This window comes from Panicum virgatum, chromosome 3K (assembly GCF_016808335.1).
Source record: "Panicum virgatum strain AP13 chromosome 3K, P.virgatum_v5, whole genome shotgun sequence".
In the NCBI taxonomy this organism is placed as follows: Eukaryota; Viridiplantae; Streptophyta; class Magnoliopsida; order Poales; family Poaceae; genus Panicum; species Panicum virgatum.
The window spans coordinates 58,464,320-58,487,287 of record NC_053138.1 but is presented as its reverse complement, the minus strand read 5'-3'; the positions used below and the strand labels follow the sequence as shown (position 1 = coordinate 58,487,287).

Sequence of the window (22,968 nt, the reverse complement as noted above, 5' to 3'; positions counted from 1 at the left end):
AGAGTCAAAATTTGATAGGTGTTGCCAAGCTGTACACACATCAGAACAAAAAATAGGATCTCCACTCAATAAAAGCAGCTGGCAAGAAAAAAGTGGATCAACATATTGCACAGGCAAGGAAGCATAACAAAAGGTGCAGTCTTGCTATCAGCTATACCAAGTATTAATTTAGCTAGTCATATACTGTACAAAATAAAAGAAAAACCACTGCCCCAACTAAGCAAGCATATCTCTCACAATAATCACGCATCGATCATTGCAAGTATCAGCTAAGCAAAGCATATCTCTGACAATAAAAGACATTACAAGTTTGAACATTTGGAATGAAATCAAGAAGATCATACGTAATGCAGCACACAAAAATCACAGTCCATGCATGACAGACAACAGAAAGATCATCCGTAATGTAGCACACAGAAATCATAGTCCCATTTCACTACAATTCCAATTCCAAGGATCCTAGTCGTTACCTTCAGTTGTTTTCAGTTACTAACAACAAGTACAGGGCTATACTATGCTGTCAAATAAAATTGAGAGGAGCAATAACAGACAACAGAAACTACAACTAGGGAGAGTCCATTGGTCAGCTCCAGCATATTATTTATCGTTTGTTGTGAGGAGCTAAAGCTAAGTCACTGGCACCTGAGACGAATCCAAGATCACGAGGAACTAAACTCGACCTGCATCTTATTCCACTCAAACACTCGCATGGAAGGACATAATTAACAGTTCAACACATAATTAATTGGTGCGAAAACATTGCTTCAGTCCCAAATAGAGGCAAGCGAAAAGGAAGGTGGAGAGGGCGAAGAGAGGGAGGCCAATCGGGCACTAACCTGGAGCCCATGGCGTCCTTGCGGGGAGGCCATGCGGCACGTGGGAGGTGGTGGGCGTCCGCGCCGGCGAGGTACTCGATGGAATGCCGCGCCGCCGCGAGGTGGAGGCGAGGAGGCGTCGGGAATGGATCGGTCCAGCACGTAGTCGCTCGCATGGAGCCGGCGTCGTCCTCGTTGGTGTGGTCTGTGTTGAGGAAGAGCGAGCGGATGCCGCCGAGGCCCGCTGCGGGGAGTGGGACGGCATGGAGGCTCAAGCCCCCCTAGCCACTGCCGCCGCGACCCACCCGACGGCGTCCCGCCTGAACGCGCCGCCGGCGTCACCCACCAGCCCCGACGTGGAGGGGCGTGCCAAGCTCGACGTGGAAGCGCAGGCACCAAGCTCACCGCCGCCGGTCCAATGCGCGGAGAGGTGCATCGAGCTTGGCGTGGAGGCGTAGGCGCCGAGCTCACCGCCGTCGGATCTGGCCTTGCCAGTGCCGGATCCAAGCTCGGGAAGCAAGTGCCGTCAGCCCGGGAGGAAGCGCCGGCCGCGATCGCGCCCCGCCGCCACGCGCAGCGGGCGACGGTCGTGCTCTGCCATGGCGCGCAGCACCGCCGGCCGCCGCACTCTGCACTGCCAGATCTGGTCCCACCTACTCCAAATCCTTGCCTTTAGGAAGAGGGTCCACCACCATGGTGGGTATCTCATCCATCAACCCATCAGGCTTCCCCGAGTGAAGGATCCGGGTGAAGCCGCCCATGTCGGAGCCGAGGCGGTCGCTCATCTCCTTGTACCAGTAGTGCATGATCCTGGACTGCCACTGGCTGTAGAGCGCGTCCATCGCCGTCAGCGCGATGTGGAAACGCTTCGCTGGGTCGGAGCCGGAGCGCGACCCGTACGAGCCCCCGCCGTCGAGGAGCTTGCGCGGCCCGTCCCGGCCCCGACCGTGCATCGTCAGGAAGTTGTAGGTTGCGAACCCCGCGGAGATGAGGATGAGCAGCCAGGGGAAGGCCCTGCCGGCATTGTTCATCCCGCTCATCCTCGACAGCCGAGCCCTCAACCCGCAACCAGGGGGAGGGGGGCGCCGCTACTCCTGTCGAGCCGCGCGAGGCGGTGCCGGTGGGGGAGGGCCGATCGAGGGAGTCACCTGGGAGCCTCTACCGTGGGAATGGGGTAGAGCTGGGCGAGTCGCTGGCCGGATCTGGGATGATTGGGATCGCCTGCCGGCATCTCACCCGCGTCCACTGGAGTCGGTGGGGAAGACAACATCCGCGGCGGGATCGAGACCGGCGCTGCCGCCCACAGAAAGGTGGGCGGTATGTGGGCAGTGAAGCTACGAAGGAGTAGTGGACGATGGCGAACTGCAGGAGCCCCGTGGAGCTGCAGGAGCGGGCTCGTAGGTGGCGGAGAAGGGCGCAGGTCGCCGGATTTGGGCCGTGTTGCTAATCGCCGGATCTGGGCCGTGTTGCTAATCGCCGGATCTATCGTGCGCTGCCTGATGCCTCTCTGCCGATGCCGGATCTGACCCCGGGACCATTGGATCTTGCCTTTGCGCCGTCGGTTGACCACAGGGGCCAGCCATTGTTGCTCCGAAGAGCAATATCGGCGAGGCGGAGCTGTACTGTCGGTGGGGAAGGGAAGGGGACGGGCGAGACGAGGCTTTGTTTGGTTACATGACTTTTTTTTCATTTGTTCCTATCACATCAAAAGAAATCTTACTATTTTATAATATTAAATAAAATCTGTTTATAAATATTTTTTGACAGCTGAGTGCTAATTCGTGAGACAAATCTAATGAACATAATTAATTCATAATTTGCTACAGTGATGGTACAGTAACCATCCGCTAATCATAGATTAATATACCTCATTAGATTCGTCTCGCAGTTTAGCCCCAGAGTTCTGCAGTTAGTTTTATAATTAACTTTTATTTAATACTTCTAAATACTAAAAAGTTCCAGGGACTTAAAAGAAGTCTCTGGAACCAAACAAGCTTAGCTGATAAAGGGTGCGTCTGGTACAGAATCTGATAATTTATAAGTTTATGTCTCATCGTATACAATATGTATCTGCATCCGGCCGTGTACACGATCTGACTCGATTCCACCTCTACCTGACACCCCCTGAACCTTGCACAGATCTCGAAGTACATATTAAGGGTCCAGATAACCCCTACCGGGGAGTAGTCTGGTACTATAAATCTTCATTCCTCAGGGTGTGACTAAAACAGGTCCCGAGAAGCTATGAGTTCCGGGGCGGCACAGAGGTCATCTTGAAAACGCCAATAAGTTTTCGATCCTTCAGCTTGGTGTGGAACGGTGTAGCAACCTTGTGCGGGGAATGTGGAGACCCTCTTTCTTCGTGGAGAAATTCCTTAGTGGAAAGGGGCATCAAGGTGATCAGGGGACTTGGCGTGAGCCTTTGTGGCCAAGCTTTTGTGGCAAGTCAAGGTTGTTGTCCCGGAAGAGACTTGGTGACCGGGAAGCATTCATCTTATTGAGTGCTTTAACAACATGAACTAGGGATGGCTTAATGCCTACCGATACTATGAGATAAATTCTCACGTCAAGAGTTTGCTTTCCTTCAACTCACTCCATTATGTTTTTGTATTTCATACTTACAACTTGTATATCTTTACTTTCTTAGAGTAACTCCAAGTTAGGACTGGCTATAGATTGCAAAACCCTTTTAGATTGGAGTGGAACACTGGAAGAATTCTAATTACACATCTAAGAAATACATGGGTGGTCCTCGAACTTGTCTCAAAGTGCCATCTAGGTCCCTAAACTCTCAGAATGCACTTTTAGATCCCTAAACTTGTCTAAAGGTGTCATTCGAGTCCCTAAAATCTCAAGATGCATCTTCATGTCCCTAAACTTGTCTTGATATATCATTTCAGTCCCTAAACTATCAAGTTGAATTTTAAAATCTCTAAAAAATACCATTAATTAATTATATTCAAAATGGATTTTTTTATTAAGCTATTTTTTCAGCCAATTCATTTATAAATCTTACCACCAAGACCATTTTAATTCTGAATTAGCTGCTTATTCATCATACATCGTGGGTTAATCTAGATCAATTGATATCAACGATGTATATTATAGTTTTCATGTTTAACATGGAGATATCAATGCTAATTCTATCAACGATGTATATTATAGTTTTTCTGTTTAACATGGAGATATCAATGCTAATTCTGAATACTTTTTACTAACTATATATTTTAGATTTTGCTTGCGCTTTGTATAAGTTTATTAAGATAATGTTCTCATTCTCAATAAAAATTAAAGTAGCAATTTTTTATTAAATTTAAAGTAGCAAAAGAACTTTTCATTAACTCAAAGTAGAAAAACAACATTTATATTAAATTAAAAATAGCATCTTAAGAGTTTAGGGACTTGCATGACACCGCGAAATAAGTTTATGGACCTAAAAATGTATTTTCAAATATTAGGGACCTATGTGACACATTGGAATAAGTTTAGGGATCTGAAAATGCATTTTGAGAGTTTAGGCTGTCCGCAGTGGGGAACTCCATCCCGTCCTTGAGTATGGGATAGAGAAAATTTTTGCTGCAGCGGGGCTCTGTAAAGCCTGCTCTATTTTACAGATGGCTCTCCCATCCGCCATTCCAAGTGCAGTAGAGGGCATAAGCTACCCGCGCTGGCCCACCTCGACTCCTGCCACCGCTGCACCCCCGACTATTTTCGCGCCTGTGCTCGGAACGGGAGAGGCCCTGCTCGCCGGAGAGGAGGGGTGCGCGCCACCGGAGGCCGCCGTCGCTGTGGTGGACGGAGGCCGGGCGGGCGAGGGAGGAGCTGCCGGAGCGGAGGGAGATGCGGCGGCGGCGAGCTCGAGGCGCAGGGGGCAGGGCCATGGCGCGCGGCCGAGCTCGCCCGGCGGAGGGAGCAGGGCCACGAGCTCGGGGAGGCCCACCATGGCGGCAGCGGGGCCACGCTGCGCCGCCGGGAGCAGGGCCACGCCAAGCCGCTGGGGGGCGGGGCCATGGTCCCAGGCGGGCCTCCGCCTCTGCCGTCGGAGACCATGGACGCCGCCGCTCGCCATGGCCGCCGCGAGGCCCGCCGCCGCTCGCCTTGGCCGCTGCGCACGCCTCGCTACCAGGAGCAGGAGGGGCCCGCCTCGTCGCACCATCCATGCCGCCTCCGCCCATGGCGAGGCCCCTCGCGGCGAGGCCCGCTTCTGCCCACGGCGGCGCGCTGCTCACCCGACCGGGGAGGGAGGAGCGCCGGGGATGGCCGGGGCAGGAGAGGGAGATGGGAGGGAGGAGCACCCCCGCGCCATGGCCAGAGGAGATGGGAGGGAGATGGGATGGGGATGGCCGGGGAGGGAGAGGGAGATGGCCGGAGGTGGTGGAGGCGCCCAGATCCGTGGCCACCCTGCCAAGGCTACACCGCCGCCCAGAGCAGGGCGCGCGGCCGCAGCGGGCGAGCAGGGAGCCGCCACGCCCGCTCTGCCCGTCCGAGCTCGAGCTGGAGCCCGCCGTGGCCGCCGCGAGCTGGACGAGGGAGGGACGAGGGAGGGAGGGGGCCAGCTCGGCGCGACGGAGGGACGAGGGAGGCGGCCGCCAGGCCCGGCCGCCGCAAGGCCACGGCCACGGCCACGGCCCGCCACCTCGCCTGGCGAGGATGCGGCAGAGAGGCGTGAGGAGGGGCCGCCCGCCCGCCATAGGAGGGGCCGCCCGCGCTCCGCTCCGGATCCGCCGCCGGTGATGGTGGGTGGAGAGGGAGGGAGGGTGCAAAGGACGGGGATGTCTATTCCTAGCGCGCGTGAGGGCCAGCTCTGCTATCGCAGAAGGATTGTAGCAGGCTCCCCCACCAGCCGCGGAGCCACCTTGGCACCTGCTGCATGCACAGCACTTTCTTCTTACATACCAGTATTGAAAAATTATGAATACACTATATTTGGATGATTTGTTTAATTGGAGTAACTTGATGGTGAAACTAGAAAAAAAAATGGTGTTCCACCCTAAAAAATATAAATTATTCTAGAACAAATAAAAATGTTCATAAAAAGTAGAAATTGTTTTGAGAAGAAAACAAAATGTTCCAAAACAAAACAAGTTGTTCTAGAACAAATAAAAATGTTTTATAAAAAATATCATTTAAACATAGTCAAGTGTGGTCTAGTTTTGAAGATCTTACCGGAAAAAACGTAACGGTGCAATCAGAACTTAATTTGAATAATTGGTTTGTGATGTAGCGCATTTTTTATTTGAGTATTGGTATTGTACGGAGTCCAAGGCACATCCACTCTGTTCGCTGTACTGGTGCTGGTGGCTGGTGCTGGAGTGGTGTGAGAGAAAAATACTGTTGGCTGGCTGGTGGCTAGAGGCTGGTGCTGGAGCTATGTGAGAGGAAAATATTATTGGCTGGCTGGAGAAACCAAACAGTGAACAGTGATCAGCTCTGCGGCAAAGTGCTTTCTGCGATGGATCGGTGCCCGCTCGCATATGCAATAAATAGAAATTGCCGCAAAGGACCGGCGGCGCATCGATCCTGGGAGGGAGAAAGAGAGAGAGGAGGGAGAAAGAGAGGGAGGGAGAGAAGGGTAGAAAAAAATAAATTATGACAGGTGGGCCCACTTCGTGGTAGTTGATATAGAGTTGGAATATAGAGAATGAATGGGCGTAGCAAAACTGGATATAGAGAAGAGAATTTTGATGACTATGACAAAATATTCCATTTAGAGAGTGAATTTGGAGTACGACGAGTACGGATAGCCCTAGGGACCTTGATGACACTTTAAGACAAGTTCGAGGACCGCCCATGTATTTTACTCCACATCTAAATAGCACGTTTTGATTTATGTTTTGTGCAACTAATTTGAGCCATATATAGATTAAGATTTTAAGTTTGCTTAATTCAAACTTTCCCGGCCTTCTCTTAGACCACGAGCATCTATTCCTATCGAATGAATTGTTGATGTCACACAAAAGGATAGTGTTGCTCGCTATCATCAAACTAACCAGCAAAAATGGAGGCTTCCACATCATCATCACTGTGGTTCGATTAGCTAGTTACATGCTTGCTCTAGCGAGGTGAGACCAAACTCTCCATGTAGGGCGTGGCATAGCGAATGGAGTAATATGATTGGCACAGGTACTTGGATCCGTCTGGTCGCTCGTATTGCAGCTGGAGCTTGTCCACTACTTCCTCCACGCTTCCGTTCTGCATGTTGCACCTGCACACCTTCTCGCCGACAATGGCCACGAGCACGTCCCCGTCGGCGGCGACCGGCATGAGGTTGTAGCTGCATTTGGGTTCGGGGTCGACGAGATTGATGCGGCAGCGCAGCGACCACTGCAGCTCCGGCCTCTCGTCTGCCAGCCAGACCTGGAACGACGCCTTCGCGGCGGCGTGCACGTAGCAGAGCTTGCCGTCTGCTAGCTCCGTCATGTCGTCCATGGAGCTCCAGCCGGTGGGAGGGCGAGGCACCACGTCGAACGCCCGGTGCTGCAGGCCGAACCGCATCAGCCGCGGCCTGGGCACGTCGGAGTGCCAGTAGAAGGCCCGCCGCGTGCAGATGGGCCTCTTGAACCCGATGGCGTGCGGTGGGTCTTGGGTGAGCTCCCATGCGCCGCCGCCGCCGCCGCCGGCGAGCGGGAACACCTCGTGGCCGATGTCGTAGTCCTGCGAGCTCTCGCCGGTGATCTCGTCGTAGGATATCCGGCCGTACATCCGGTAGAAGTATCTGGCGACGACGTAGCTGTTGCGCCACTTGTCGAAGCCGAGAGCCACCGGCAGGGCTATGTTCTCCAGGCGGTCCCGCTCGGCGTTGCGGCTGCCGGGCGGCAGCGCGACGAACTCCCTGGTGGCCGGGTTGCAGACGAACACCGTGTCCGTGGTCGTGGCGACGGCGACCAGGCCGTCGCAGTGCGTGGGGAAGATGAGGCGCGTGATGCCCCCGGGCCACGCCTTCTCGAGCATGAGATCTGCCTCGGCGGCGATGGTGCGTCCTGGCGGCGGCAGCACGAGGCGGTGGAAGCTGATCTCCCCGGTCGTGGCTTGGTCGTCGTCGTCGTCGATCTCGCGGGGGATGACGAGCACGGACAGCGGCGGCGGCCTCGCGCGGGACAGCTCGAGGTGGCGGCGGGCGAAGGCGGCGCCGGCGATCCCGGCGTGCCAGGAGCGGCACACGCACCTGCAGCGGGCGAGGGACCGGACGGGGAGGCGGGCCAGGACCTCGGATATCAGCAGATCTTCCGGGATGGCGGCGGCCAAGATCCGGCGGCGCTTCTCGTCGGAGCCCGCCATCTTGCCAGATAGGAGATGCATCTTGGTCGAGTGGCTGTTAGCAGGGGAGTGGGAGGGGATGATAGATAGCAACGAGATGCGGATGGAGGTGCTTCTTCGATCTATTTATTATCACGATGGTGTCGGATTCCGAATTTCCGAGTCCGTTTCTCATCCTCTGTTTGGAATCCGAGTAGGTTTCGGCTCCTTGGATTGGATCTCGTGATGTTCTCGTTCGCTCTGGTCACAATCATCATCTCCGACCCGGATTCAGTCGCCGTGCCTCCATGATATACGCGATCGAGGAGTACTGTACTGTACACCTCTGCCAGAGCAGAGAGCAGCAGGCAGGCAGACGATGGAGAAGCGCCGCCGCCAGATGATGGCTGCCAGCACCAGCATCATCCCGGACGACCTGCTGGTCTCCGAGGTCCTCATCCGCCTCCCGGCCAAGTCCGTCGCGCGCTGCAGGTGCGTGTGCCGCTCCTGGCGCGCCGGGATCGCCGGAGCCGCCTTCGTCCGCCGCCACCTCGAGCTGTCCCGCGCGGGGCAGCGGCAGCACCCCTCCGTGCTCGCCATCCCTCGCTGGATCGACCCTTTCGACGGCTACGCCACCTGCGAGGTGATCAGATTCCACCGTCTCGTCCTGCCGCCCCCAGGACGGCGGGCACGGGCTCCTCCGGGGATCGTCGACGCCGAGCTCGTCCTGGACAAGGCGTGGCCCGAGGGCATCACGCGCCTCATCGCCCCCACGCACTGCGACGGCCTGGTCGCCATCGCCACCGTCACCGACAGGGTGTTCGTCTGCAACCCTGCCACCGGAGAGTTCGCCGCGCTGCCGCTCGGCAGCCACAACGCCGAGCTGGACCACTGCGAGGATTTCGTCCCGCAGGTGGCCCTCGGTTTCGACAGGTGGCGCCACCGCTACGTAGGGGTGGTAAAGGTCCCCAACATTTTGAACTAGAAAATTTAAAAGTCGGGTCCTAAAAGGATCGGACTCTAATCTTATGTAATTTTGAACTAAAATTTTTAAAAGTCTTATTGGGCTGTGAAGAGGCCACTAGGGCCCTGGCCCATTACCACCCCTACCGCTACGTCGTCGCCAGGTACTTCTACCGGACGTACGGCGCCGGCCAGGACCACGACGACGACGTCGGCCACGAGGTGTTCGCTCTCGGCGCCGGCGGCTCATGGGAGCCGACCCAGGACCCGCCGCACGCCGTGGGAGTCCAGAGGCCGATGTGCACGCGGCGGGCCTTCTACTGGCACGCCGACGAGCCGGAGCCGCGGCTGATGCGGTTCGGCCTGCGAGACAGGGCGTTCGCCGTGGCGCGGCACCCTCCCACCGGCTGGAACCCCGCCGACGACATGCTGGACCTGGAGGACGGGAGCAAGCTGTGCTACGTTCACGCCACCGCGGAGGCGTCCTTCTACGACGAGATGCGGTGGTCTGCGCTGCCGCATCGACCTCGTCGGCCCGCACCCCGGCGTCCGCTACAACTTGATGCCGGTGACCGCCGCCGACGACGGGGACACACTGGTGGCCCTCGCCGGCGGCACGACGCTGTGGAAGTACGACATGGGGAACCGAGGTGCGGAGGAGGAAGCGGTGGTGGAGATGGACCTCGTGCGGTACGGGCGACGGAACGGATCCAAGTATTTTATGGCCGTATCCCAATCCTATCACCACATCGTGCCTTACATTACATTGAGAGTTTGGTCGCGATCGCTAAAATCTGATCTGACGGGTAGCAATCTCATACGCACCCATAGTCCTTTCAATCAGCAATTCAAAATTCAAATCTTCTTCGTACATTTTTGTGTGCTATTTGGATAATTGAAAATGGCACGTGGAGAATTTCCTTGAGAACTCTTGTACTTATGTTTCATATAGATGCAACAAACTAAAACAAAAAAAAGTACAGATAGAGATTTTGATAGAATATTTCCCTCCAAGAGCTTCTCGATCTAAGGCCAGTCTCAATGGGAGTTTCATGGGCACAGAAACCTAGATTGAAAATTAGATAACCGTACCGATAAGTTTCATGGTGATGAAACTCTCCTCACATCCCATGAAACTCCAACCTTCTCTCTTCTTGCCACGTCAACAAAATTGATGATATTTAATGTCATAAAACTCTCCATAAAACCCCCACTGAGACTGACCTAAGTGGTTATCTAAATATGGAACGCATCTGGTGGAAACCACACCCTTCGTGAAAAACCGTGCAAATCATAGCAAAAAAGTCATCTAAATTCATGAAAAAAAATCATATATGTAGATGATATGATGATAATATAGAAGACTCCTCAAATGATAATTTAGAGAGTGACATTTAGGAAACTCTTGGAAATGCTCTTAAGCATGTACTTCTATCTAATCAGATTTTTTATTAGAAAAACCTGACTGGTAGAATTAGGAAAAGGAATTTTTTTAGACGGGGAAACTAGCTTCGGACAGTAGCCGTGCCAGCCATCCGATGGAAACTCGTGGCTAGATCCCAGCCGCACGAACCTTCCTCTCCCTACTACCTCGCTCGCCGGCTCGGCAGCCGCCGGTCGGCCGGCACCCGGTGGCCGCTGTCCCCTCGCAAACCCCGCACTGCCGCGGCAAGAGCAAGAGAAGCCGGCCACCCCGCTCTCTCCCTTCCCCGCACCCCAACGCGTGACGTCAGCCCGGCATGAACCTTGTGATGATTGCGGTCTACATTCCTAGCCCGCTGCCGCCTATAAGTAGGCCTCCCCGCGGCTGCAGCCCCACGCCCACCGCCAAAGAAGTAGGAGTAGCAGCAAGGACGGGCACGCAGGGACTCGTCGCCGCGCTCCAAGAAGGCGGCGTATTATTCCGCCGGCGACCCGGATCAGGCGGGGAGTCCAGGTGGGTTTTCTTCCTCCGCGCAATGCTGGTGGGGTTCGGGCATGATTCTTTCTGAGGTTCCTCGCGGGGGCTTCGGTGGGGTCTTGGTGGTGCTGAAATCTCTCTGATTTCGTGCGGAAATTCCATTGGGTTGCGGCTCCGGGTTGGGGGTTTTGATGATGGGACGAGGGTGTTCATGGGTTTCGTCGCTCTGCTTCACCTGCTAATCTGTTTCTTCCCACCTTGTTTCCAGCGACCAAGCGCTCGCCTTCTCCACGCAACCTCGGCGCGTCTCGCCCTTTGGTTCTCTCACCGCTTTTGGTTTTGGGGAGCACGAACAAAGGATCCGATAGTTTCAGGTACGAATCCGACGCCCGATTCGCAGAACTGCAGTCGGTAGGGCAAGTCAGTGACTAGTTTCTGGTTGATTCTTCTTGCAATAGAAATGCTGTTACTCTCTGAATACATTGCATTGAATTCAGATAAGCAATCTGCGTGACCATTTGACATGTTGTGTTGACTTGTAGTGGTATAGTTGCTGCATTTCTGAAGTGAATACTGCGTTGTAATGATTGTTCAGGTGCTCTGCATGAATTGACGGTTTGTCTGTGTGGTTCTTGGCAGATGATGTTGTTGTTGTTGTTGTTGTTGTTTTTTTGAGATTTTTGGACAATTCACGTGGTGGTGTCTCTGGGGTGGGAATTCACGTGATGTGATGAGCGTTCTTGGAATGGTTTGCTCTGCTCAGGGCACTGATCTGTTTCCTGTGACGTTTCAGTGTCAAGCCCGGGCTTCACTGCGCAACCTGATTGTGGTGTCATTTGGCTTTCTCTTCTCATGGATAACGACCAACCAAGAACTCCAAAGCTTACAGGTATAAATTGTAAGTCACCACATCCATTAGACTATTAGAGCAAGTCATCACCCTTCCCCTTATTTTTCTGATAAAAAAATGTTATGTGTGTTTGTGCAAATGCTTCAAACCTGTACAGGCAATCAGTTCATGTTCGTTAAATATTGCTATGGCATCTATGTCTTTGTCCCTGATATCTTCAATCTTCACTCTTGCAAATGCTTGAGAAACTGTGTCAATTCATAATTGCTTTATCTAGCAACTAGCATCTTGCTGTGTTCTTACTTCTTAGCCCCTTATCTTTTGTAATGAATTCAGATTTTGCCTATGGCCATGGCTTCACAATTTTTTGCAATTATTTACTTCCAGAAGTATTTACATTTCCAATTCTAACACAGTGCTTGCACAAATGATTCAAAGAGGCAATAGTAAGTGCTACATTGCACGTTTTGTTCAATAGCTCTGTGCCAAATGGTCTTTTGTCTTTTATTTTCTATATATACTATGTGATCAGATGCTAGCTGCGTTTGCAGTTTCTTCAAAGAGCAAGCACAAGTGACAGTGTTTTTATGTTATGATATTGTTACTTAATGCTGCTTTGCATTGCTTCAGATATGACATCCAGAGGGCTCCACAAGCATCGGTGTAAAGTCTGCACTAAAAACTTTCATTCAGGGAGGGCTCTTGGAGGCCACATGTCGTGCCACCGGCATGCTGGCATGCAGCCAAAGGACACGCCTAGCCCTCCTCCCGTTACTGTTGATCCACCTGTGTCACTTCTGGGTCCTAGTGATGAGAAGCTTTCTCTGCCATCTTTGGAAATGCAATGCCTGCACCTCTCAAAGGAGTTCTCTACCTGCCAATCTCTGAGGGGGAGCATGAGGATGCACTGTGAGAAGAAGGTGATGTCCAAGCCCGGCGAAGAACCAGCTGGGCTGATGGATGCTTCGGCCAATGCTAATGTTGATCATGAGTACAACATGATGCTGTTCTCTCCAGTGAAGCATAAGCGATCAAAGAGGGGGATACCGGTGCTCGATTCAGAGGAGATATCCGCTGCAGCTGCTCTTCTGATGCTCGCAGAGTATTCTGACAAGCCTTCTGCTTATGAGGATTGCTATGGGGGAGATAACGACGACAACATTTCAACGCCCAATTTGTTGAAGGAGGTGAGTCTGAATGCTTTTAATCAGCTGGTTAAATCTGATGAGGTCATGAGTAACACGAGGCCTAAGTCTGACAAGAATTCAGCTTATGAGGGTTTCTATGAACTCTCTGAGAAGGAAAACAGTATGAATTTGGCTGCTGATGTTCCCAAGAAGATTGTGCTATTTAATGTGTTTCATAATGAGCTGGTGGATGGAGATGCTGAGTTCATGAAGCTGGAGGCTGACATTTCAGTTGAGAATGTGAAGTCTGGTAGCCTATCAGTTGCAGTGAACGACAAGAGATACCAATGCAAGGTCTGTGGAAAGTTATTAAGGTCAGGTTACACATTTGGTTGCCACATGAGGTTGCACTGTGACAAGGAAAACAGTAAGAACTTGGTTGCTGATGTTCCCAGGGAGGTGCTGCTGAATGTGTTTGGTAATGGAATGAATGTTGATGCTGAATCCATGAAGCCAGGGGCTGATAACTCTGTTGAGGACTTGAACTTTGGTGACCTTTCGGCTGCAGTGAACATCAAAAGGTACCAGTGCAAGGTCTGTGGAAAGTTATTAAGGTCAGGGCGGGCATTGGGAGGCCACATGACGTTACACCTACACCGTCGCAAGGAGAACACTTTCAATTTGGTTGCTGATGTTCCCAAGACGGAGTTGCTTCTGAATGTGTTTAATCATGGGCTGGATGGAGATGCTGAGTTCATGAAGCCAGGGGCTGACATTTCAATTGAGTTGAAGTCCAGTGACCTCTCAGCTGCAGTTAACGTCAAGAGACATCAGTGCAAGGTCTGTGGGAAGTTATTAGGATCAGGGCACGCTTTGGGAGGACACATGATTTTACACTACGTCCGGAAGTGCAATCTTCACCAAGGGGTTGCTGACTGTCCTCCTGCTATGGTGGAAGAGAAAATGCAGAAGCCTGAATTGGACTGTCCCATCTTTTATGGACGGAGGCCACGTTCACATGAGAGAGAAATCTGACTTTGAGCCTTCGTTTGGAGCGAGCAGCCTTCCGCAGGCTGTGGCCAAAGCTGGTTCCACATGACCAAAACTGATAGCGATTCAGTTGTTCATAGGCTCGTTGGTAGTCAGGAAACGAAAGAACTCCATTTCATCTGCTGTAATCTGTAGATAGTGATGAGATTTTGATACCGGCACTTTCCTGAGCAATAAATTTTGCTGGATGGTGAAGGCAAGGATCTTAAGTCACTCCTTGGTTGCGAAACAGTGTAGAAGTATGCATAATGCATGGCAATGCAATGTGTGGGCTTGTGATTGTTCTGAAGCTCCCCAGACAGTTTTGCTTGGCTGCACACTGTTATTCTTCTGTACATACCTATACATAGCATATTCTTGAGATAGTAGTTCAATAAAGAGATGCGGATTAGCATTTGTGCAATCTTCCTGTCCTTTAGTCAGTTTGCTTTTGGATGTAATACCAAGTCAACATTCAGGCTGTTTGAGTGTTCTGTTTGTATTTGGCTCTGCCGTTCTGGTTGTTCTGCACGCTGCTTCCGAGTTGTGTTTGGCTTCCCAATAATTAAAATGATGTAAAATATGGTATAATTGACACCTAGCGGAAAAAATAATGAGGATTTTTTTTTTGAGGTGGATGGCAATAAGTCTTCAGACCCATCGGCACATTGCTTTTTCTTTTTGAGGGCACCCATCAGCACATTGCTGGTAATCCACCTTTCGCCGTCTTTGTGTGAGGTGATTATGGAGGCCAGCAGACCTCTTCAGACTTGAGCCCCGGATGGTCTGAAACCATCAGCATGAGCAAGAGCACCTCGTCGGTCGTGACGCAGCTGACCAAACCAGGATGCCGAGGCCGGCCGGCAACGGAGAAGAAGCTGTCGCCGGGGTCTCTTAATTCAGAGAGGAGAGGGAGGGGAACGGCGTCGAAGCAATCTCCGGTTGTTTCGCTAGCCACGGGCTACGACGGCGCCGCGCCTGCAGCAGCGGTTCATGGACAGCGCCGTGGCCGTCTTTGTCGCCGCCGGCGAGGCTGAGGCTAGCACGTGGCCGCTTCTCTCCACCAGCAGTGGCGCGCAGTCTCGGTCTGGGCATCACAAGCCACGGCCCACACTGGTAACCGGGCTGCATAATGGGCCTTGAAGCCCATACGACGCGGCAGCTCGGCTTCCTCCAGTCGGATCTCGCCGCTCGTTTCCGATCCAACGGCTGGAACGACCTCCAGGGGCGGACGGTAAATGAAATACCGTCCACCCCTGGTCGGGGCACGAGCCACCGTCCGCCCGCCCCTCTCGCCGCGGTCACCGCCGTTCGCCGCCTCCGGTCGCCTGCCGGAGCACGGTGGGTCGGAGGACGCGGGTCCTCCGCAGTGCGTACGGTTCCTGGCCATGGGGGACATGCGCATGCAGCGGCTGCTTGCCAGGCGCCTGGGCGCCGCCCGCGCGTCGGCCCTCGGCCCACGCCACAGCGGCGAAGCGCGACGGCCGCGCGCTCCGCGGACCCCGAAGCAGAAGCATCTGTTTCGTCGGACGAGGGCGTCGTCTCCCGCTCCGGCGGCTCGAGGAAGGGCGAGTGGAGGACTCGCCAGCAGTAGGGAAGTTGGGTGAGCCCGTTGTCCGGCACCGCCGCACCGCTCCAGGCCTCCAGCCGTCCTCGGATCACAGGCGCGGTCGATCGTCGCATTTCTTCGCTGCGAAGTTGTTTCCTGGTTTGTCATGATCCAAACATCTACTCATCAGTCATCAAAGGGAAACGAAGGAGGACGTTCTACTTCTGCAACGCGCGGATGATCCATGGCTCCACAGCTGCTGGTTTCATATCTCAACTAATTTCTACCACACCGATGGCTGACGGCTGAGAACGTACAGCGACCTGTAATAATCACCGATGCCGTGCGACAGCTGACCAGTATGTCTAGGGCTCGAGGCCGGCCGGCGACGGGGAAGAAGAGCTCCGGCGAGCTGTCCGCCTCGGAGTTTCAATTTCGAGAGGAGAGACCGTGGGAGGAAACAACCGGGCCTGTCGTCGTCACGACCGGCGCGCGGCGCCCCTGGCCGCGGGCCGCCGGCCACCTGGTCCTTGTCCTCGTCGTCGCAGCCTTGCAGGATGCCGGCCCCCGCGCGTGCGGCGCCCTGCTTCAGCTCGGGAGCGCACCACGAGCCCCGGGCCCACGGTGATCGCGCACCAGCGCGCCTTCGTCAGCTCATATCCCACCGCTCGTGGCCCATCCGACGGCTCCCGTAACCCCAGGGGTGGACGGTAAATGAAATACCGTCCACCCCTTGTGGACGGGCCAACCACCGCTCCCTCGCTGCGGTCGCCGGCGCTGGGCGCTCCCGCCGCCGGTCGGCGGCCACTGGGTCGCTCCGCGGGTCAGGGGACGCGGTTGCTCAACCGCGCTGACGGTTCATGCGGGAGACGCGGCTGGAACGGAATCGTCGCGCCGCGCCGCCCTCGCATGGACGCCTGGACGGCGGCCCGCAGAAATGCCTGCTGTATTGGATGGGCTCCTCCCGCTCTCTCTCTCGTCGTCTGCCGCCGTCGCCGTCGAGAAGCTAGCTCCGCAACAGCGGCGTCCGGCGGGAGAAGCAGGAAAGCAGCAGTCGCGGTTTCACTGCGTCCGCCGCCTCCGGTGCTCCCGATTGCCGAGTCGCTCAATTCCAAACCGCCCCGCGGCGACAACGCTGCTCGATCAGTCCTCGTCCACGGCGGCGGCGACAGCCCGCCGTCAATTCGCTGCCTTTTCCTGTCCAGCCATCGAAACTGGCACGACAGACTCTTCCAGGGGGAGTGGAGGGCGGAGCGATCTCGCCGCCGGCCGGTGCCAGTGTTACATGTATCTGAAGCAAGGTCCCAGTTCTGCAACGTAACCAAGCAAAACGCAGGTTCAGCAGCTTGAGAGCTTGTAATTCAGATGCACAGGTTGAACAAAGTGTAGGCATAACAACCGCAGTTAGTACCTTGGACCGTGGACTTGCTCACACACGTACCGTTTATTACTTGACTGATACAAACTCAAGAGCTTGTAATTCAGATGCACAGGTTGAACAAAGTGTTTGATGAAAACTTGCATGCCGGATGGTGTCAGCGGTGGCTTCAGGAGGATTTGGTTCTGCACGATTCGCAAATTCATTATGCTACTTACAAGGATGTTAAATATTACATTCGCAAGCATGGTGGGGTTGTTAATACCCTTCGGATTGACAAGTTGGTTTTCACATCCCAGAACATTGGCAGTTGGTGTCGCCAGCTCCGTAAACCCGAGGTGATTGGTCCAACTGAAATTATCCTTCTCAATCGTGGTAGCCCATCTGCACCACTTTGTCTTCAGCCTCTCCCCAAGGAAATTCTTCTTCCATTCAACGGAAGAGGGCTTAAGAAGCTCCATCTCTGCTTCTTCACGCTTCCGCAGGGCGGGCTTCACAAATATGCGGCTCTCGCTGGTATTTGTGAGCTTGGTTTGCATGGGTGTGCATATGGCGACGAGGAACTTGCAGATGGAATCACCATGTGGTTGAATCTTGAGCGACTCATACTGTCATATGCAAGCCAGACTATGCTTCGTGTTGTGTCACACAGCATACTTGAGCTTAAGTTGTGCAACAGCTCTATCCGCATTCTGGATTTACGTGGAGCAGTAGCATTGATCCGGCTCTCAGATCTAGATATTGACTCCACTGTCCTAAGAATCGACCACCTAACCATACGAAGTCTGACCGTTCTTGATGTTGTGGTAAACTATACAGCACTTCCAAAACATTCGCAAGTTTTCATGCTTCAAGTGTTGCTAAATTGTTTCCCCTGTGTTCAAGATCTTACCATTAAGGTAGTTATTTAGATACAAAAGTTTATATTCAGCAGCTCATGTTTGTTTGCAAGGTCTAATGACTATGTTTTTTCGATGATGCAGCGAAAGGACAATGTGAGTGAGGGCCAAATGCTGTTGGGGGATAAATGTCCGTACAAAATGTTTGCTGAATGCTGATATGGAGTGCTTGACAAGCCACATCAAAGTTTTGACATTTTCAGACTTTCGAGGGGGCAAGCTGGAGCTCGCACTCATCAAAGCGTTGGGGAGCAGGGCGAAGAAGATGTCTGTGCTCAAAGTGGTGTGCCACGATAGTTGCTTAGAGACTACCCGAGCTGAGGCAGCTGTAGTTCTTATGGAAATATTCCGCACGAGTTCGGATTTGGATGTTAGAATTTGTTAGTTCCTTTTTCTTTCATGTTGAACCAGTTACCTTCATTAGAAGCAAAGGATGATTACTATCTTTAGTATTTATGGTCTTGAGTTCTACGTACTTTCTTTGGATTTGCACTTACTTATATTGGTGAGTTTTGATATTTTGAGAGATTGCTGATTGCCAAATAATTTCTTTTTCATGTCTTTTTTCAGAAGTTACCTGCCATTGCAGACATGAATAACTTATTTATTCCTCTTAGTGTGGTTACCTGCCCTGCAGCCTTTAAGGAGCAAAGCTGATCCAGAAATGCTGAATGTTGCCGGAAACTGCTAGAATCGATTCAGATATTCAGTTATGTATAGGTTCAAGTTCATCAGTCAGGAGACAGAATCTCTATTTTATCTGCTTATATATAGTTATAGGTATTGTATTGTTATTGGCACATCGTGCATTGCTTGGTTGCAGAATAGCTTAGTAGGCTAATAGGTTTGGTAGTGATAACTTGCATGCTATTCCTGAGCTTATCGATTTAGCAGTAATGATCTGAAGTAGGTGTTTATAGAGAGGATATGAGGAAAGGATGCTGGTCCAATAACTCACTGAACCTTGCAAGCATTGCTGCTGATAAGCAGATATGGATCTCAGAGACAAGGGTTCCTTGCTGCCTATCTGCTACCTGTTCTAGCATCTGGAGCACTTAAATATGTGCATGTTTACAAGCTTGCCGGTAAAATTCCTCTTACTTTTGAAAGAAGAAATCTTAATTAACTGTCTCATTTGTGTGCATATTCCCAAGAAAGTGAGTTCCTGGTTTCTTCTTTATTGTTGTGAGTCTACCATGATTTGGGCATGGAGTTCAGAAGCTGACAGGAACTCCTAGAAGTCAAGACAATATGTTCTCTTCTGGAAGATAGCATGCATGTTGGGCACGCAAAAAGATGGTGGAACTAGCATTCATCAGGAGTGGAGATCTGGACGATATGCATGGGATGAAGCAGCAGGACAGTTAACCTAAAGCGGTCATTCATGGTAGGCAGCAACATGTTTTTGCCTTTGATGTCACTGTTGGTGCAAAAGAGGCCCACTTTTATGATGAAATCACATTGAACTTATTTTTTGAAGGGGAAAACAGTAGGGGAAAACCCCTACTGTGGTAAAAAAATATATATTAAAAAAGGAAAGAATACAAGTTAGGGTTAGAAACTGTACAAACCGAGAGAAAGAGGGAGGGGATTGAATGAAAAAAGGAAGGAAACTAAATTGAATCTAGCCACGCTAGCACTACAGAACGCTCTGATTCTTTACACCTAAGCAACTGCCATTTAATGGTATCGATGAAGCAAGTCTTCCAAGCTTGAAAACTAGGAATTTTGTTTCTAAAGATGTAACCATTTCTTTGCTTCCATATTTCCCAGGCTGCAATAGAGAAAACCTCCATGAAGAAAGGTTGCCCAAATTCCTGTTGTGCTTTGATCATGGTTTGGAAGAAGTCTAGAGTGTGGTCCCAGCCAATATGCAGAAAGTCCCAGCAAAGTTCACTGAAAGGGCATTGGAAAACGAGGTGATAAGTTGTTTCTTCTGGTGCCGGATGACACATCACACAGTTTGCCTCCTCATTCTCATCAATGAAGTGCTTTCTCTTTAGAAGGTTTCTAGAATTAATTCTGTCTCGGAGAAGTAGCCAGATGAAAACTTTTATTTTTTTACTGAGTTTTGTCCTCCAGATCCACCTGAAAGGATCAGGTGGTGTGATTGATGTGAAAGCTTTCTTGTATAATTTTTGTGAAGAGTAGATCGCATTGCCCCAGCTGTAGGTCCAGACATCATTACCTTGTAAATTTTGCATCTGACTATGAATGTAATCATTGAAACTGTGAAATTCTTCCATTGCCACTTGAGATAGAGGGAGCTGGAAGTTTGCTTGAATGTCCTGGTTATTCAGATAAGTGGCTAGAGTGATATTGGTGTTAGTAGCATAAGTGAATAAATGGGGGAATTTAGACTGAAGCATTTGCCCATTCCAGATATCCTGCCAGAGTAGGAAAGTACTCCCATTTCCAGTCCAAGGAGCTGCAATCCCTCTGAAATGATCAATAGATTCCATAACATCCTTCCACCAAAAAGACCCTTTCAATCTGGTTGCATGTGGCACTGCACCATTACCATAGTAAGCTGTCCAAACAAGCTGAACCCAAGGGACATCCATTTTATTGTAAAATTTATGCAGATGTTTGATGAGCAAAGCTTGGTTTTGGATTCTTAGGTTTTTGACCCCTAGCCCTCCATTTTTCTTGGGAGTAGTTACTTTAGACCAAGCAATTAGGGGTTTACCAGAACCGTCATTCTTTCTCCACAGGCAATCTTTTCTTGCTCTGTCAATGGCTTTGATGACTGTAGCAGGAAGCTTTAAAGTGCACATAGCATAGGTCGGCATTGCCGTTAGAACTGCATCAACTAAGGTTAGCTTGCCAGCGGTAGACAGCCAATAGGAGGTCGCAGACAGTCTTCTTTCCACTTTGGAAATCAGTGGTGCATAATCCTCAACCTTCGGTTTTGTTGTGCCCATCGGTAGGCCAAGGTAGGTGAAAGGCATAGATCCTAGTTGACATCCAAATACCGCAGCCAATTGCTCAGCCTTTTCTTGGTGAATATTTATGGGGATGAGGCAAGATTTGCTGTGATTTACCTTGAGGCCTGTTGACTCCGAGAAAGAATGCAGGATTCCTTTTAGACAAAAAAACTCTTGCTGAGAGGCTTTCATGATCAAGATGGTGTCATCTGCGTACTGAACAACTGGGAAGTCATGTGCAGAAGTAGGATGAAGGGGGTTTGACAGGAGCCCCATAGTTGCTGCCCTATTGACTATAAATTGGAGAAGCTCTGCTGCAAGAACAAACAGAAGGGGGGATAGGGGGTCACCCTGTCTGACCCCTCTTTTGCAGTGAAAAGTTTTCCCTGGCGTTCCATTTAAAAGAATCGAGGAGGATCCTGATCTCAAGACAGTCTGCACCCATCCAATCCATTTTTCTGGAAAACCAAGACTATTAAGCATGGCAGTGATTGTCTGATGCTCAATCTTATCAAATGCCTTCTCAAAGTCTAGCTTTAGGATCACAATTTCCTTTTTGGACTTGTGACATTGTGCAAGATACTCATAGGCCCAAGCTAAACAATCTTGGATTGTTCGGTTTCTTATAAAACCATACTGGTTTTGGTGAACCATCTTTAGAAGAAAAGGTTGTAGCCGGTTTGCCAAAAGCTTAGTCAAGATTTTGAGAACTATGTTTAGAAGAGAGATTGGCCTGTAGTCATTGACCCTGGAAGGATTGTTGATCTTCGGTACCAAGGTGATATAAGAATTGTTGATGGGCTGTAAGTCCACTATGCCATTGTAGAAATCAAAACAAAGCTTATAGATATCCTCCTTTACAATATGCCAGCATTTTTTGAGGAAAAAACCATTGAAACCATCTGGTCCTGGAGCTCTGTCTGTAGGTATGGACTTAACAATATCGTCAATCTCTTCTTTAGTGAAAGGCTCCATCAGGGAATCCAGATTCTGAAAACCAGTGATGAGAGCGCTCAGATCAAATAACATTTCTGGGTTATCACTTTGTCCCATTCTTTCCTTGAAGGCTTCCCACAGTAAGGCTGCTTTTTCATTATGCCCAACCACTAAATTACCACTAGGGAGTTGTAGACTTGAAATTGTGTTAATTCTATACCGTTCAGTTGCAGCGGAGTGAAAAAATTTAGTATTCTCATCCCCTAGAACCACCCATCTGCTCGTGTACCTTTGTTTCCAATAAGTATTCTTGTACCTTATCAGCCTAGAGACATGAATTTTCAAGATATTTCTGAAATTGGCCTCATGTAAGTAGAGCCTTCTATTTTCTTCAAGCTTATCCAGTACTTCTAAAACCCTGTTGCAGTTCTGAATTTTGATTTTGAAATTAGACAGCCCTTTACTCCATCTTTTCAAAGCTCTCCTCAGATTCTTGAATTTAGCAGCCACCATAGTTGCACTAGAAGAGGATCTGACTTCAACATTCCAGGCTCCCTGAACCACATCAAAGAAACCAGGATGCTCCACCCAGAAATTTTCAAATCTGAAAATCTTTGCTTTCGGTATTGAAGTGCCAATTTGAACCATGCATGGGACGTGATCTGAAGTATGGTGAGCTAAAGGCAACATCAAGGTGTTTGGGAAGGCCATTGTCCAGTTTAGAGAGGTGAAGCACCAGTCCAACTGCTTCAAGAGAGGATTATCCTGCATATTACTCCAAGTATAGTTTCTTCCCTTCAGTGGGATCTCTATGATGCCAAGATTGCTAATGATGGAGTTGAAAGTATTCATATCTTGGAAATTCCCCCCCGGTCGGTTTCTGTCTTCTGGGGATCTGAAAAAATTGAAGTCTCCTACAATAATCCAGTTTTCTGAAGGGCTGATGTTTAAGTTATTTATCCAATCTATGAAGGAATCCCTGTCAGGTCCATGACTTGGGCCGTATACTGTGGTCAGGGTCCATATGTCATTGTTGTGGTTGGAGGTGAAATGGACTGTGATAGCAAACAAATTGATTTCCACAACTTGACCCGTGAAGATTGACTCATTCCAGCCCATAATAATGCCACCTGATGCCCCTCTAGAGGGGGAGTAAACGAATTTGTTGAAACGTCGGGGAGCAAATTTTTTTACAAAGAAAGGATCAAAACTTGTTCTCTTTGTTTCCTGGATGCAGTACACAACTGCCGCACTTTCTTCTATTTTTTCCTTAACTGCTTTACATTTATCCCCTTCATTTATCCCTTTGATATTCCAATTGAGAATGTTCCAGGACCTATTATTATTGTTAGTCGCCAT

General features: G+C 50.8%; 3 protein-coding genes and 1 long non-coding RNA gene across 4 annotated transcripts; 3 read left to right on the top strand and 1 right to left on the bottom strand.

Annotated features, from left to right (window-relative positions):
- Positions 1 to 6,869: 6,869 nt before the first annotated feature.
- Positions 6,870 to 8,093, bottom strand: LOC120701110 (F-box/LRR-repeat/kelch-repeat protein At1g09650-like). Its single transcript, XM_039985269.1, has one exon. It carries the CDS (start codon positions 8,091 to 8,093, stop codon positions 6,870 to 6,872), a length of 1,224 nt encoding a protein of 407 aa, XP_039841203.1.
- A 337-nt stretch (positions 8,094 to 8,430) lies between these two features.
- LOC120701109 (F-box protein At3g22350-like) lies at positions 8,431 to 11,522 on the top strand. Its single transcript, XM_039985268.1, has 4 exons — positions 8,431 to 8,984; positions 9,179 to 9,469; positions 9,513 to 9,704; positions 11,510 to 11,522. Exons 1-4 carry the CDS (start codon positions 8,431 to 8,433, stop codon positions 11,520 to 11,522), a joined length of 1,050 nt encoding a protein of 349 aa, XP_039841202.1.
- On the top strand, positions 10,635 to 14,475 carry LOC120699909. The gene is made up of 4 exons (XM_039984025.1): positions 10,635 to 10,950; positions 11,183 to 11,288; positions 11,708 to 11,803; positions 12,395 to 14,475. Exons 3-4 carry the CDS (start codon positions 11,767 to 11,769, stop codon positions 13,924 to 13,926), a joined length of 1,569 nt encoding a protein of 522 aa, XP_039839959.1. The 5' UTR covers positions 10,635 to 10,950; positions 11,183 to 11,288; positions 11,708 to 11,766; the 3' UTR covers positions 13,927 to 14,475.
- Positions 14,476 to 16,978: 2,503 nt separating this feature from the next.
- LOC120701578 lies at positions 16,979 to 18,292 on the top strand. The gene is made up of 2 exons (XR_005686163.1): positions 16,979 to 17,746; positions 17,831 to 18,292. It is a non-coding gene; the product is annotated as an uncharacterized LOC120701578 (long non-coding RNA).
- The last annotated feature ends 4,676 nt before the right edge of the window (positions 18,293 to 22,968 follow it).

Excerpts from the sequence above, each read along its gene's own strand:
- LOC120701110 (XM_039985269.1), bottom strand. The coding sequence starts at position 8,093 with ATGGCGGGCTCCGACGAGAAGCGCCGCCGGATCTTGGCCGCCGCCATC.
- LOC120701109 (XM_039985268.1), top strand. The coding sequence starts at position 8,431 with ATGGAGAAGCGCCGCCGCCAGATGATGGCTGCCAGCACCAGCATCATC. Across the intron at positions 8,985-9,178 it reads GTGGCCCTCGGTTTCGACAG|GTACTTCTACCGGACGTACG; the intron begins GTGGCGCCACCG and ends CGTCGTCGCCAG. Across the intron at positions 9,470-9,512 it reads CTGGAGGACGGGAGCAAGCT|ATGCGGTGGTCTGCGCTGCC; the intron begins GTGCTACGTTCA and ends TTCTACGACGAG.
- LOC120699909 (XM_039984025.1), top strand. The coding sequence starts at position 11,767 with ATGGATAACGACCAACCAAGAACTCCAAAGCTTACAG. Across the intron at positions 11,804-12,394 it reads AAGAACTCCAAAGCTTACAG|ATATGACATCCAGAGGGCTC; the intron begins GTATAAATTGTA and ends GCATTGCTTCAG.